General features: G+C 42.5%; 1 protein-coding gene across 1 annotated transcript; it reads left to right on the plus strand.

Annotated features, from left to right (window-relative positions):
* The first annotated feature begins 8,229 nt into the window (after nucleotides 1-8,229).
* Nucleotides 8,230-13,100, plus strand: LOC118938104 (G protein-coupled receptor 183-like). The gene is made up of 5 exons (XM_036939791.2): nucleotides 8,230-8,543; nucleotides 9,445-9,620; nucleotides 10,552-10,737; nucleotides 11,198-11,398; nucleotides 12,520-13,100. Exons 1-5 carry the CDS (start codon nucleotides 8,324-8,326, stop codon nucleotides 12,724-12,726), a joined length of 990 nt encoding a protein of 329 aa, XP_036795686.2. The 5' UTR covers nucleotides 8,230-8,323; the 3' UTR covers nucleotides 12,727-13,100.
* Nucleotides 13,101-13,981: the final 881 nt, after the last annotated feature.

The raw sequence follows: 13,981 nt of genomic DNA on the forward strand, positions 1-13,981 counted from the left end.
ACCCTATCAGGACCACCCTATCAGGACCACCCTATCAGTACCACCCTATCAGGACCACCATATCAGTACCACCCTATCAGGACCACCCTATCAGTACCACCCTATCAGTACCACCCTATCAGGACCACCATATCAGGACCACCCTATCAGTACCACCCTATCAGGACCACCCCCAGCAGGACCATGTCCCTTGATGTCAAATCAGAGCCTGGCTCTGAGTCTTTATCAGAGTGGTTCCATGTTATCAACAGTAGCAGCAACCCTTCTATTCTTCTATAGCCATCATTTAGATCAGAGGCCTCATGTTCATCTTCATCCTCAAGGTCTTGATACTCATTGTAACAGATTGTAAAGACTGTACTCCTGTTGTTGATGGAGGACAGAGTTGAAGAGACTCCACTCCTGAGAGAGCCCCTGGCTAACAAACACCTGTACACTACACCTGTATACTACACCTGTACACTACACCTGTGTACTACACCTGTACACTACACCTGTACACTACTCCTGTATACTACACCTGTACACTACACCTGTACACTACACCTGTGTACTACACCTGTACACTACACCTGTACACTACTCCTGTACACTACACCTGTACACTACACCTGTATACTACACCTGTATACTACACCAGTATACTACACCTGTACACTACACCTGTATACTACACCTGTACACTACACCTGTATACTACACCTGTACAATACACCTGTACACTACACCTGTACTCTACAGCTGAACACTACACCTGTATACTACACATGTACACTACACCTGCACACTACACCTGTACACTACACCTGTATACTACACTTGTACACTACACCTGTACACTACACCTGTATACTACACTTGTACACTACACCTGAACACTACACCTGTATACTACACTTGTACACTACACCTGAACACTACACCTGTACACTACACATGTACACTACACCTGTACACTACACCTGTAAACTACACCTGTATACTACACTTGTACACTACACCTGTACACTACACCTGTACTCTACACCTGTATACTACACAGGTATACTACACCTGTACACTACACCTGTGCACTACACCGGTATACTACAACTGTATACCACACCTGTACACTACACCTGTATACTACACCTGTACTCTACACCTGTATACTATACCTGTACACTACACCTGTATACTACACCTGTACACTACACCTGTACACTACACCTGTACACTATACCTGTACACTATACCTGTATACTACACCTGTATACTACACCTGTACACTACACCTGTACACTACACCTGTACACTACACCTGTACACTACACCTGTATACTACACCTGTACACTACACCTGTACACTACAGCTATATACTACACCTGTACACTACACCTGTATACTACACCTGTATACTACACCTGTACACTACACCTGTACACTACACCTATACACTACACCTGTAGTCTACACCTGAACACTACACCTGTACACTACACCTGTACACTACACCTGTATACTACACCTGTACACTACACCTGTACACTACACCTGTAGTCTACACCTGTACACTACACCTGTACACTACACCTGTACACTACAGCTGTATACTACACCTGTACACTACACCTGTATACTAGACCTGTACTCTACACCTGTCTGTCCCCATTGGCTGGTGAAGCATTGAGTTGAAGACTCCAGAGCCGCTGGTGAACAAACACCTGAGCTTCGCTGCACGTCATATACCTGTCTGTCCCCATGGGGTTCACATCCTCTGGGAGATCCCCCCCTCCTCCCCTGTTGTCCACAGTCCCTCAGGCTTCAGATCATGTGTATAAATCAAACTCTTCTCCCATTCAGATAGATCCTGGATGATATTATTTCACACTTGGAGCATATAGATCAACTCTGAAGGACATCACCTTCTCTTCGGTAAGTTGTCTGCAGATTCCTCTTGATCAAATCCCTGATACGAAATCATGTGTTAATGGTGCTATTGTGTTTTGTAATGAAGGTGTGTGGAATCAACGCACACAACGAATTGAGTGTAAACGATGGATGGCGTTTGATAATCGATGCAGGCCGGTAAACCCAAAGGTTATTTTACTGAACGCATCGGAAAGACAATAATAACAGGCAGCTCTGAAAGCTACAGCAGTGGAGGGTTCAGACGGTTTGATATGAACGTATTGATCAACTAGAAATGGATCAATAAAAGTATCTTACTGTAATTCCAGTTGAGATGATGATGTCAGAGTCAGATGTGTACGGTGAGAGTAGAGGAGATATCTTACTGTAATTCCAGTTGAGATGATGATGTCAGAGTCAGATATGTACGGTGAGAGTAGAGGAGATATCTTACTGTAATTCCAGTTGAGATGATGATGTCAGAGTCAGATATGTACGGTGAGAGTAAAGAAGATATCTTACTGTAATTCCAGTTGAGATGATGATGTCAGAGTCAGATATGTACGGTGAGAGTAGAGAGGATATATCTCACTGAATGCTCTAGACCTTGATGGGGTATGTTCATTTAGATGCTGCAGTGGACGTTAAAGGGCTCTATTCAATCCGTATCGCAGACGTTCAGCTTTACAGCTTGATCGACATGTAAGGGCGATGTTCTGGTGGGTCCTGTTAGCCGGGACTGCATTCACAGTAAACGCTGCAATAGAAATGTAAAAGGTGATCTGAAATGTTTCAGTAATACAGAATGGAGAGAGCCCTAAAGATGCATTCACAGTAAACGCTACAATATAATTGTAAAGGTAATCTGAAATGTTTCAGTAATACAGAATGGAGAGAGCCCTAAAGATGCATTCACAGTAAACGCTACAATATAATTGTAAAGGTAATCTGAAATGTTTCAGTAATACAGAATGGAGAGAGCCCTAAAGATGCATTCACAGTAAACGCTACAATATAATTGTAAAGGTAATCTGAAATGTTTCAGTCAAACAGAATGAAGAGAGCCCTAAAGATGCATTTACAGTAAACGCTACAATATAATTATATAGGTAATCTGAAATGTTTCAGTCATACAGAATGGAGAGAGCCCTAAAGATGCATTCACAGTAAACGCTGCAATATAATTGTGAAGGTGATCTGAAATGTTTCAGTCAAACAGAATGGAGAGAGCCCTAAAGATGCAATCAGCAGTTAAAAACATCAACAAAGAGTTGTTTTTGGTAAAAAGCTGAGGGGTTGTGGGGGCTGGAGAAATGTTACCACTCCACAGATACACTGCTATGGAAGCAAGGACTAAACATCTCCGTTACAGACACACTGCTACGGAAGCAAGGACTAAACATCCATGATATCAACATTTGATCGTTTTAAAACCAGGATTTGAGTTTGTTTACATTCACTTTGTCTACAAAACGTTGGAGTAAAACAAGATGATGTTTGGGGTTTCTGATGGGGTGTTGAACTAAGCTGATGAGGCATTAAATAAGTTATATTCTTCAAGAATATATGGGTATCTATTATTAATTTAGTCCCCCCAAAATATTGATGTAGCAACGGCTGATTGCCCCTTAAAGAATAGATGGTAAATCATCTACTCTTTTATTTCCCGTAAGTCAGGAGAAAGTTACTGCGGTATATTATAATTTAATTCATTCTATTTGTCTCATGTAAAATTAGATTTAATTTTTTTTTCTAAATGACGTTTCTATTCAACAGAACCAGTTATTACACACGACTTTTAATTCTGTGATATTTAGTCGCTGCTTCCTGAACCAAACCGTTCTGTCAGTCGTACTGTTAACCGGTTGTTATGACTGGCGGATGAAAAACACAATTTATTAAAGCCTGGCTCCTCTAGGGAGTCGGTGTGACAAACAGCCTCTCCTCTCCGTGTGTTCATCTGACTGAGTGGTCCCACTGGAGAGGTTCTGCCCTGGGGGGGGGGGGGGGGGGGGGGGGGGGGACAGAGAGAGGGGGGGTACATACGTCTTCAGGTCTCAGGTGAGGTAATTCACAACACATCTCATGTGGTTCGCTGAAACATCTCTGTATACAGAGTAGGGGCCTATAAGGGACTGAGACAGGGATAGGGAGCCACTTCAGTGACAGAATTTAATCATTTTGAATTTGGGTTAAGGTATTGAATTGAATGTAATATTTGTTTATGTTTGAAGGGCAACATCACTCAAACTATCTATTTTTGTAACGGTTTTCTTGAGGTGAAGGAGAGGCGGACCAAAACGCAGCGTGGTGGTTATTCATGGTTCTTTAATGAAGACACTATACATGAATAAACTAACAAAACAAGAAATGTGAAAAAACCAAAACAGCCCTGTCTGGTGCAAACACGGAGACAGGAACAATCACCCACAAACACACAGTGTCATACTACCTAAGTATGATTCTCAATCAGAGACAACTAATGACACCTGCCTCTGATTGAGAACCATACTAGGCCGAAACATAGAAATACCTAAATCATAGAAAAACAAACATAGACTGCCCACCCAACTCACACCCTGACCATACTAAATAGATACACAACAAAGGAAATATAGGTCAGAACGGGACAGTTTTGTTCTCATTAGTCCACTGTTGATACAGTCCCAAAATGATTTGCATGTCAGCAGTCAAGCAATTTTTTTTGTTAAGTGCAATTTGTATCTTTATAACACGTTTCTTCTTAAAAGTCCAGTACCTTGAGAACTTGACTGCTGACGTGAAACACTTAGGGACTGTATCAACAACGGACTGATCAACGTTTCAGATATTCAACTTCTCAGATGCATTCTGATTCAGTTTTCAAATTCAGTTCTCTAAATTCAGATCCAAAACCAGAGACAACAACCTGGTACTTTGCCAGTGGAAAGGCTGGCCTTAGAAGGGCTATGACAGGACAGTTCAACTATATTGTTATGGGGGTTAAATTCTATGTGATCACTGTGTGATCTCTGTGTGATCTCTGTGTGATCTCTATGTGATCTCTATGAGATCTCCATGTGATCTCCATGTGGTCTCCATGTGGTCTCTATGTGGTCTCTATGTGATCACTATGTGATCTCCATGTACTCTCCATGTGATCTCCATGTGATCTCTATGTGATCTCTATGTGATCACTGTGTGATCTCTGTGTGATCTCTGTGTGATCTCTATGTGATCTCTATGAGATCTCCATGTGATCTCCATGTGGTCTCCATGTGGTCTCTATGTGGTCTCTATGTGATCACTATGTGATCTCCATGTACTCTCCATGTGATCTCCATGTGATCTCTATGTGATCTCTATGTGATCACTGTGTGATCACTGTGTGATCTCTGTGTGATCTCCGTGTGATCTCCATGTGATCTCTGTGTGATCTCCATGTGATCTCTGTGTGATCTCTATGTGATCTCTGTGTGATCTCTGCGTGATCTCTGTGTGATCTCCGTGTGATCTCCATGTGATCTCTATGTGATCTCTATGTGATCTCTATGTGATCTCCACATGATCTCCATGTGATCTCCATAGAGGGGAACACATCCATGCTCCATAAAGTCTTAGCTTTCAGGAATGGGGTTATATTAGCCAATTGCCAAACTGGTTTCCATGCTACATTCTAATTAAAAATGCCAACATTTTCTGTTGACCACAGTGTTTGATTCTATCTGTTCTCCTCCCCACGCTTCCTGGTTGGCAAAGTACCAGGATGTTGTATCTGGTTTTGAACCTGAATTTAAAGAACTGAATTTGAAAACTGAATCAGAATTCATCTGAGAAGTTGAATATGTGAAACGCTGATCCACTTGAAATGAAGGTTTGCAATGTTGATTACACGGACCAGGAAAGCAATATCTACTATACTGAAACTGAATTTATAATTATTGAGCTTGAATATTCAAATACATAGAATTTTAAAACTGAATGCAATATTAATTCAATTCGGGTTTTAAACATTAAACATGTTTGATGATAATCATTTGATGAATTCAATGATTCAATTTGTACATTACAAATTCTAAAAGATGAAATTAAAGTTCAACATCTTAATACAAATTCAAAATTGTGGAATTCAAATACAATTTCTGTTGGCACGGAAATGGCTCCATTCAGGGAGCAAAGCACAGGTGTTACACCCATTGAATATAAAGGGGGCTCATGCCGTTTGTTGGATAGAAATTTACCCATCACTTTATTCAACACAGAAGTGAACAGATATTACATTTGGCTGTAAGTGCCTCCTTGAAACAAATTAGATGCATAATGCTTCTGCCTGGGAGACGAAAGGGGAAGGAGAAGCTGAGCTGTGAGGCCTACAGCAGGTTGTCAAAGATGAAGAGCCTGGTACTGTTTATATGGACTTTACAGCAGGTTGTCAAAGATGAAGAGCCTGGTACTGTTAATATGGACTTTACAGCAGGTTGTCAAAGATGAAGAGCCTGGTACTGTTATTAGGGACTTTACAGGAGGTTGTCAAAGATGAATAGCCTGGTACTGTTAATATGGACTTTACAGCAGGTTGTCAAAGATGAAGAGCCTGGTACTGTTTATAGACCTGTTGGAGTCCTGCAAGTCCTTTTATCCAGGTGCAATAGGGGCGGTCCTCGTCTCCCAGTGGTCCTCAGGCGAGGGTGTATTCCCTGTGCACACAGTTTAACTCTCCAGAGAACATCCATTCTGGGTAAAGAGAAACCTTCCCTTATAGTCCCTAATTGAGCCAGAATAACAGAACAGTTCCCTGTACACACAGTTTACACATCGTTTCAGCTCTCTAAAGTGTTCCAGCGTGTCATTGGAGACTGTCAGTTCCACAGAGGGCTCCTTGGTAGAGCCAGAATAACAGAACAATAGCCTGCAGGGAGGCCTGTGTGCTGTTTATCAGCTGTCTGTGTGACTGAAGAGGATCGTGACACAGAGGTCCAACACATACTGCAGCTCAGCTGAGACTCTTTGGCTTCGTTACGAGAACACTCGCTGGGAAGGAACTTTCCATGAAAGGGATGGACCGCAGTTGAAACAATAACATAGTGGTGCCCAGCCACTTGGCCATTTGGTTAACAGGTGAGGGAAAGGGTCAGACCGCAGTTGAAACAATAACATAGTGGTGCCCAGCCACTTGGCCATTTGGTTAACAGGTGAGGGAAAGGGTCAGACCGCAGTTGAAACAATAACATAGTGGTGCCCAGCCACTTGGCCATTTGGTTAACAGGCGAGGGATGGGGTTTGAGAAATATAGCCACACCTCAAATTCACAGACAGAGCTATGGGTACAAGGACTGACCATCCATGACATCTAGATTATAGTTGTAACCGTGTTTTGAGGCTGTACAGTGTTTACATTTACTTTGTTTACTAACATTGTATTAAAAACAGGTTATATTTTGGGTTCTGATGGGGAATGACAGCTGAACTAAGCTCATGAGGAATTTATACATTTTATTCTGCAAGAATCAACGGCTAAATATCATTCATTTAACAGCTCATAAAAAGGGAGGGATCAACTCCGGGTTGGTCCTTTAAAGGTCCAATGCAGCCCTTTTTATCTCAATATCAAATCCTTTCTGAGTAACAATTAACTTACCTTACTGTGATAGTTTTACATGAATATTGGTCAAACATTTACAACATTTGCTTTTTAGCAACAACAACAAAAAATTAAAGCAATACATTTTTCTTGGACTATCTGGGAGTCTGAATGAGGTTTGGAACTCTCTTTGTCACCGGTCTATTACAACGTATACCGCCTGGTGATGTCACCGGTCTATTACAACGTATACCGCCTGGTGATGTCACCGGTCAAGCTGAAACTCTACCCAAAACCTGCTGATTAGAAGGTAGATTATATTTTCTACCAGCAACTAATAGAAAATAACACTAATACATCTTTTCACACTTTTACAGTGTTAGTTTCATCGGCTGGTGTACAATATGATACAAAAACACAGGAAAAGCTGAATTTTGACTGCCCTGGGCCTTTAAAGCATGGAATAAGGTGCTACACCATGATGTTAAAGGGGACTATATATATACAGATATATTTGACATGAAAACATTGGCAAATGGAAGCATACTTAGTGATGCTTAATTCATTAGTTGTGGGTCAGTTCCCCACTATAAGGTTAAACTAGGACTTTGGAGATTAACATATATGTTAATCATCTAAATGAGATTTTACCTACGGACATTTGATGGATAATTTATGCATGACGTTGATTATTCATTCAGTAATAATGTATTATGTATATACTAGATCAATTCATAAATGCATTCATTAAGAAGTGTCTGTTTATCTTTAAATCGCTTTTTTCCCCCACTTTTATTCATCTTTTTTAAAATTTTATCTCCATCAGTCTTGTTTAATCTGACCTCTGACCTCTGCGGTGTGTAAAGTAAACCATGGAAGATCCTCTCACTCTATATTCATCACTCAACACCCCCAGCCTCCCTACTGCTCTCCACCCCACGAACAACAGTGCTGTTACGGACCTCGTGACCAACGCTACGGTCAAACCCTTCAGTGTGTTTCATGGGTGCGAGGAGAATGTGTCAGGGATCCTCTTCGACCTGTCTGTTCAGACCTTCAACGTGTTCCTGGGACTCCCCGCTAACATCTTAGGTAGGTAGCCCAGAGGTTACAGAGGTAAGAGCAGTCCACCAGTAGCCAGCCGTAAGGTTGCTGATTCCAATCCCAGGAACTATCTTGTACCATTGTGTCTTTCCAGGGTATTGACCCTTGACCCTATACTCCTTCCAGTGTGTTTATATTTACATAACTCCAGGGTATTGACCCCTGACCCTAAACTCCTTCCAGTGTGCTTATATTTACATAATTCCAGGGTATTGACCCCTGACCCTATACTCCTTCCAGTGTGTTTATATTTACATATCTCCCGGGTATTGACCCCTGACCCTACACTCCTTCCAGTGTGTTTATATTTACATAACTCCAGGGTATTGACCCCTGACCCTATACTCCTTCCAGTGTGTTTATATTTACATAACTCCAGGGTATTGACCCCTGACCCTATACTCCTTCCAGTGTGTTTATATTTACATAACTCCAGGGTATTGACCCCTGACCCTATACTCCTTCCAGTGTGTTTATATTTACATATCTCCAGGGTATTGACCCCTGACCCTATACTCCTTCCAGTGTGTTTATATTTACATAACTCCAGGGTATTGACCCCTGACCCTATACTCCTTCCAGTGTGTTTATATTTACATAACTCCAGGGTATTGACCCCTGACCCTAAACTCCTTCCAGTGTGCTTATATTTACATAATTCCAGGGTGTTGACCCCATGACCCTATACTCCTTCCAGTGTGTTTATATTTACATAACTCCAGGGTATTGACCCCTGATCCTATACTCCTTCCAGTGTGTTTATATTTACATAACTCCAGGGTATTGACCCCTGACCCTATACTCCTTCCAGCAGAGAAAAACATAATAATTTCTGTCTCTGACAGACTATGAAACTAGCTAATAACATTGTTGTCTTGCCTTGTGGTAGTCATGGTGATTCTGGTCCGTAACCGTAAGGAGCCGTCCTCCTCAGACATCTTCCTGGGCTGTCTGGCCTTCATGGACGCTTACTTTGGCATCATGGTCCCCTTCAGCTATCTGAACATCTACTACTGGCACAGCAAGGATGTCTGGTCCGCTCTCATGTTCTCCTTCGGCGTCAAGGTGCAGGGCTATAGGATATAGGAGAATTTAGTGATTCTGCATTCTGGAATTTCAGCGTCTGAAATTGTACCCTGTTACATAGCATACTACTTTTGACCAGAACCCTATGGACACCCCTATGGACACCCTTATGGACACCCCTATAGACACCCCAATGGACACCCATATGGACACCCCTATGGACACCCCCATTGACATCCTTATAGACACCCCTATAGACACCCCAATGGACACCCATATGGACACCCCTATAGACACCCCAATGGACACCCATATGGACACCCCTATGGACACCCCTATGGACACCAATTTGGACACCCCTATGGACACCACTATGGACACCCCCATGGACACCCCTATAGACACCCCTATAGACACCAATATGGACACCCTTATGGACAACCCTATAGACACCCCTATGGACACCCCCATTGGCACCCTTATGGACACCCCTATAGACACCAATATGGACACCCTTATGGACACCCCTATAGACACCCCCATGGACACCAATATGGGCCCTGGTCAAAAGAAGTACACTATGTAGGGAATATATGTTGTAGAGGTTACATCCAAAATGACACTCAATTCCCTACATAGTGTTCGTTGGGCTCTAGTCAAATGTAGTGCTCTATATAGGGAATAGGGGGCCACTATCTTGTACGTAACATCTCATCTGTGACATTTGACAATAAGTAAACTTGTTTTTCTCCACCTCCTCCTCTTCCTCCACCTCCTTCCTATTCTCCTCCTCCAACTCCTTCTCCTCCTTCCTATTCTCATCCTCCTCTTCCTCTTCCTCCACCTCCTTGTCCTCCTTCCTATTATCCTCCTCCTCCACCTCCTCCTCCTCCTTCCTATTCTCCTCCTCCTCCTCCTCCTTCCTATTCTCCTTCTCATCCTCCTTTCTCTCCACTTTCTTCTCGTCCAGGACACCAGCGGTCCTCTGTTCCTGTCCTGTATCTGTTTGGATCGGTTCGTGGCGGTCCTCTTCCCTCTATCCTACGGCCAGCTGAAGGACACCAAGTACAGGGTGTCTCTCTCGGCGGTGGTCCTGGGGCTCACCTTCACCTACGCCTCCGCCAAGACCATCGGGGGCCTGCACAACTTCGAGAAGGTCAATCCATAGATCAATCAATCACTCAATCAATAGATGAATCAATCCATCCCACTTTATTGTATAGCACATATTGGACAAAAGTAGCAATACAATGCACTCCACAGTATAACATAATAAATAAACTACGTAAATCAATTAATAAAAACAACTCAAACAAAAAGTTAAAGGTAAAAACACTAAATAAAAATACGGCCAAAAAGGTGCATTTACATAATTTTGCACGTCCAATTTTTCAGTTTTTGATATGTTACAAAAGTTTTGAAATATCCAATAAATGTCGTTCCACTTCATGATTGTGTCCCACTTGTTGTTGATTCTTCACAAAAAAATACAGTTTTATATCTTTATGTTTGAAGCCTGAAATGTGGCAAAAGGTCGCAAAGTTCAAGGGGGCCGAATACTTTCGCAAGGCACTGTACATATTTCTTTGATAAATGTCCACTTCTGCTACCCTCAGGTCTTCACAGGGACAATCCTGGCAACGTTTGGCTGGATGGTGTTGTGTAACGGGGCCATCCTGGTGGCCCTGAAGAGGTCCAGTGGCTCTGGGAAGGACGACATGCACCCCATGAAGAAGAAAGCCTTCAAGATGGTGATGTCGGTCCTGTCCATCATCGTGTTCAACTACTTGCCTCCGGTGGCTCTGTTCCCTTTTGAGGTGATGACCTGGGTGGGGGTATTGTCCATCGAAATAGAATAGATAGAATCACAGACCCATTGACTTGACTCCTATTGACTCATTGACCCATTGACTTGACTCCTATTGACTCATTGACCCATTGACTTGACTCACATTGACTCCCATTGAATCACAGACCCATTGACTTGACTCTCATTGACTCATTGACCCATTGACTTGACTCCCATTGACTCATTGACCCATTGACTTGACCCCCACTGACTCATTGACCCATTGACTTGACTCACATTGACTCCCATTGAATCACAGACCCATTGACTTGACTCCCATTGACTCATTGACCCACTGACTTGACCCCCATTGACTCATTGACCCATTGACTTGACTCACATTGACTCCCATTGAATCACAGACCCATTGACTTGACTCCCATTGACTCATTGTCCCACTGACTTGACTCCCATTGACTCATTGACTCATTGACTTGACTCCCATTGACTCATTGACCCATTGACTTGAATGAGGACTCCCGTTCTAGTGATTCTATTTCTTGTCCTTAATGATGTTGCCTGATGTATAAAGACACATTCCTAGATGGCTTGTCTACAGGTCTGAACAGTTCCAGTAACTTTCCCCCCCAAATCCCATGTTTGCTAGAAATCCTGGTTGGAAGATTCCCATCTGCCAACATCACTGAGGACAGTGCTACGGTAGGGTTGCAACGCTCTGGTGACTTTCCCAACATTCACAGGTTTTTCCAGAAATCCTTGTTGCGAGTATTCGGGGTTTCCTGTTAATTCCCTTCCTATTCTGGCAGATGGGAATCTTCCAACCAGGATTTCTAGCAAACATGGGATTTGGGGGGGAAAGTTACTGGAACTGTTCAGACCTGTAGACAAGCCATCTAGGAATGTGTCTTTATACATCAGGCAACATCATTAAGGACAAGAAAGGAATTAACAGGAAACCCCGAATACTCGCAACAAGGATTTCTGGAAAAACCTGTGAATGTTGGGAAAGTCACCAGAGCGTTGCAACCCTACCGTAGCACTGTCCTCAGTGATGTTGGCAGATGAACAAAGATAAAATCCTGTTGTATTTGTTGCACGGCAGTTGAGTGTTCTGATGTCCCCTTCAAGGACCACTACCCTCCGGACACGTTCCGCTGCCTGGTGCAGCCGGTGGGGTACGCCTTCGTTAACATCAGCAGTAGTATCCAGCCCATCATCTACCTCTCTAGACTGGAGAAGATCCCTTTCCTCCCTGAGGCCTGGAACAAGTGGGGCTCCTCCTCCTCCAAGGTGAAGGACAAGGAGGTGAAGGTGGAGACCATCTCGCCTGCCTGAATGATGAACGGGCATCAACGTTTCTTGTGAAATTAAGTGATAGGTTATCAAAACACAGTTGTTATAAATGTATCAACTGGACGATGGAATACATAATAAAAGGAATAATAAATAATAAAATGAATGGCCAGGAAACGATGGATGACAGCAATGTGCTTACATTCCACATAGCTAATATATATCCTGTATATGGTATAGGTTAAGGAGCAACAACAAAAATCTTCACATGTCCTTCAAATCTCTCTCTCACTTCCTGGAACTGTTACGTTAGGACTGAGACGACATCGTGTGTACAACATGAGAACTACATGTCACACCTGTAAAATACTCATCATTTGGAGAGAAATAAATACGTAATAAAGCTCTTATAAACAGTTGTTTTCCCAGTCTTTTGTTTTCCAGTTTTCTTAGAAATGTATAATGATGATATGTTATGGAGAGGAGAACCAGATCATTAGTCTGTTATGATGGAGAGGAGAACCAGATCATTAGTCTGTTATGATGGAGAGGAGAACCAGATCATTAGTCTGTTATGATGGAGAGGAGAACCAGATCATTAGTCTGTTATGATGGAGAGGAGAACCAGATGATGTCTAGTCTGTTATGATGGAGAGGAGAACCAGATCATTAGTCTGTTATGATGGAGAGGAGAACCAGATGATGTCTAGTCTGTTATGATGGAGAGGAGAACCAGATGATGTCTAGTCTGTTATGATGGAGAGGAGAACCAGATGATGTCTAGTCTGTTATGATGGAGAGGAGAACCAGATGATGTCTATCGTTAGTCTGTTATGATGGAGAGGAGAACCAGATGATGTCTATCGTTAGTCTGTTATGATGGAGAGGAGAACCAGATGATGTCTAGTCTGTTATGATGGAGAGGAGAACCAGATCATTAGTCTGTTATGATGGAGAGGAGAACCAGATCATTAGTCTGTTATGATGGAGAGGAGAACCAGATCATTAGTCTGTTATGATGGAGAGGAGAACCAGATCATTAGTCTGTTATGATGGAGAGGAGAACCAGATCATTAGTCTGTTATGATGGAGAGGAGAACCAGATGATGTTTAGTCTGTTATGATGGAGAGGAGAACCAGATCATTAGTCTGTTATGATGGAGAGGAGAACCAGATCATTAGTCTGTTATGATGGAGAGGAGAACCAGATGATGTTTAGTCTGTTATGATGGAGAGGAGAACCAGATCATTAGTCTGTTATGATGGAGAGGAGAACCAGATCATTAGTCTGTTATGA

Source organism: Oncorhynchus mykiss, chromosome 13 (genome assembly GCF_057628025.1).
Source record: "Oncorhynchus mykiss isolate SJ-2025 chromosome 13, ASM5762802v1, whole genome shotgun sequence".
NCBI lineage: Eukaryota > Metazoa > Chordata > Actinopteri > Salmoniformes > Salmonidae > Oncorhynchus > Oncorhynchus mykiss.